General features: G+C 42.1%; 1 protein-coding gene across 1 annotated transcript in view; it reads left to right on the top strand.

Annotated features, from left to right (window-relative positions):
* The window catches only part of cdk6 (cyclin-dependent kinase 6), a gene marked incomplete at its 5' end in the record, with an annotated part of 32,964 nt that extends 29,883 nt beyond the window's left edge, over nt 1–3,081 (top strand). Inside the window, 3 exon segments of the mRNA XM_035681332.1 lie at nt 285–335; nt 726–861; nt 962–3,081. Of these exon segments, the coding sequence (XP_035537225.1) occupies nt 285–335; nt 726–861; nt 962–1,114 (340 nt within the window).
* Nucleotides 3,082–3,087: the final 6 nt, after the last annotated feature.

Raw genomic sequence — 3,087 nt, 5'->3', positions numbered from 1 at the left:
TGACAAATAAAGATGACTCTGATTTTGATTCACATTCCTCTTTGCCTTGAGCCAATAGCTTATATCTTAGGGCTGCTCAGCTGCAGTGTACCATAGCACAGGGCTCGCATCGAAAGTAGGTCAATAAGAACATAATTAATGCTTTTCACTTTTAACCTGAATTCATTTGAACCTCTTTTCTGCGTCTGTGGTATTTGGGCAGCACAATATATGAAGACATCAGTGCACGTAAATGTTTAAGCAGAAGCAGTCGAACTAAACCGTGTTTATTTTCTCTTTCCCAGACCGCTATTTCAAGGGAAATCAGATGTTGACCAGCTGGGAAAGATTTTTGAGTAAGTATTATTGGCTGTGTTTCCTGTTACAGCTTCGGAGGTCCTGTATGTTATATTTTCTTGAGAATGAATGTACAACCTGGGTAAATGAAGGGTATCCAGACACTGGATTAAAGCTCTCAGCGCTCCGTGAACTTAAGTCCAGTGTGCGGATACTGTCTATTTTTCTTTCATAGAGCCTATTATCCTGCACACGGCCTAAATATAGAACAGGATGTGCACTACTTTTCTGTAATTAATAAAGAACCTCCTGGATTAGGTTATACTGCTCTGCTAGGGTGAATACTATTAGCAACCTAGGATAATTCCATTAAAGATTTGAACTTGAGAAGCAGTGAATGCTGCCCATTGGTGATTGTGAAGGGGCTGATGACCATTTGTGCCCCACAGTGGTGTTGGGGTACCTTCAGCAGAAGACTGGCCCCAGGAAGTGGCCCTACCACAGAGTGCCTTCACCCCCCGGCCCCCAAAACCAATAGAGAACTTGGTTCCAGACATGGACGAGCAAGGACGGGCCCTCTTAATGGTGGGTTTTTAAATCATGATATCGCAGTCATAGATGAATTGACCAATCTTTCTATCTAGTTTATCTCATCCCTCCCCCTTTTCTCCTCTCTCCTTTGCAGCAATTCCTCGCCTTCAACCCCTCCAGGAGGATATCAGCCTTCGCTGCGCTGAGCCACCCCTACTTTCAAAGTGTGGACAGCCACAGTAGAAGTGTGTATGCGGCCCAGCCCATCCCCAGCAACAAGCCCACTATAGAGGAGAGAACTGCCTGACCGCCCTCCTCCACCCTTAAGCATCCCATGCAGTGTCTTTAAAAAAGTATTCTGCATACCCCGCCTCGGTGTTGTTCATGTTTTTTATTGTTTACAGCATTAAATCAAAGTGTGTTGATTAAGCTTTTTTGACACTAATCCTCAGATAACTGTAAAATGTCAAAGTAAAAATAAATCTGTAGAAATAGATATCATTTCAGTACAAATATAGTGTTTACCACATCCAGGCAATATTTTGTAGAGGCACCTGTGACATAATTTACAGCCTTGAGTCTATGTGGTTATAACTGCATCAGCTTAGCATGTTTGGATCACATTGCTACAGCATTATGCTACCATCATCAGGCATTACATACCATTAAGTTTCTTGGTCAAAAAGCTTGATTTTGGTGTCCTCCCACCATGGAGCCTTCTTTGGCTCCCACATGGCTTTGGGCAAATGCAAGCTGAAATGTCATGAGATCTTTAAACAGTGGCGTTCTCTTTGCCAGTTAGCGATGAAGCTAGAAATGCACCCAGGCAGCAGTAGCTGTGGGCTCAGTTAGGGAACCGGGTACCTCCTTCATTGTCCATAGACCTCTTAATGGCCTTCCTCACTATTTCCTTGAAGATGCCTGGCTCTAGACAGACTTGTACTCAATGCTCAGTGCCTTCAGATTTGACCGGTATCCTTCCACTGATTGGTACTTTTCACTAACCTTGTTGTAGATTGTTTTCGTGTTTCTGTTTTCATAGTGTAGGTTATGCCAGCTGTAGGACCCTGCAGATGCCGGTGCATTTAGCTTTTAATCGCATCTTGACTACACACAGGTGATCGCCATTCTATGTATTATTCTAACAGGCTGCACTAGTGATAAATGAAAGGTGTCATAGTTAAGAGGGGTGATTCTTAGGTTGTCATTTCAATCCATTTGTTTTCTCTTTGACTTTAAAGAGACATTTTTCTGAAGATCAAGTGTCGAAAAAGCTTCATCAACTGCGATTCCGTGTTGTACGTAAAAACAAAAACATGAAACAGACACATGGGGTTTTTTATACTTTTTATGGCCATTGTACAAAGCTCCAATAAAGTACTCCTAAAGAGAGGGTAAAAATAGTGTCGAGACAGACGACACCAACGTTCTCGGCCCCTGAAAAATGCACAAAAGCTATCCTTCCTTCCATGAACTGATGGATTGTAAATGCTGCTTTTAGGTTGTTAAATGTTGACGATTGACTGATAACAATGCAAAAGAGACTTGCATCTCAGATTGAATGGTAGTAGTGGGCAGGCAGACTGCAGAGGCCTTTTTTTGAGCCTCGCAAGAACCCTCATTACTTTGGGGTGGACCAGACCCTACAGGAGCTCGGATGGACAGCATGGACCTCACCTGCCCTTTTGTGCTTACTGTGGGTGTGTGCAGTGAGCAGATACACAGTACAAGCACGCTCACAGATATGTACAACATTTAGTGTGTGCACTACCACTGACATTTAGCCACGCTCATGTACACACCTACTTATTGAAACATTACTAGGCATCACAAGCCAGCCACTCACTGCCATGTTGTGACTTATCATTCCAGTTCTACGTGTATTATATTACTGCCACCTTGAGGATGTCCTGAGTAACTGCAGACCAGTAGCGGGATTCTAATGGTTTCTGCACTCTTCAAGGAACTCATCATAATGGGCTGATATTAGTGCTGAGACAATGATGAAAGAAATGTTCCTGCCACTCATTTTATGACTTGCTTTTAGTCTACCATCATGGGCTTTTTATCATTTTAAGATACAATTATTATTTACTATCCAAATGACTCAGTAATGCACAGGCTTGCAATAGGTGGAGGAAGTTCCACCAGCACTAGTCAACATGAATACATTTGGCACAGAATAGTGTGGCCAATATTCTGTATTTAAGTTTAATTTTATTGACAAGTCTTATATGCTTGTTTTTATCAAGTTGTTACTTGATTTTTTTTTTTTTTTTT

The sequence above is a fragment of the Morone saxatilis genome, unplaced genomic scaffold (assembly GCF_004916995.1).
Source record: "Morone saxatilis isolate NCDOM2014 unplaced genomic scaffold, NCSU_SB_2.0 Contig9, whole genome shotgun sequence".
Classification (NCBI taxonomy): domain Eukaryota; kingdom Metazoa; phylum Chordata; class Actinopteri; family Moronidae; genus Morone; species Morone saxatilis.
Note: the sequence above shows the minus strand (reverse complement) of the source record. Positions and strands in the feature narration are given on the sequence as shown.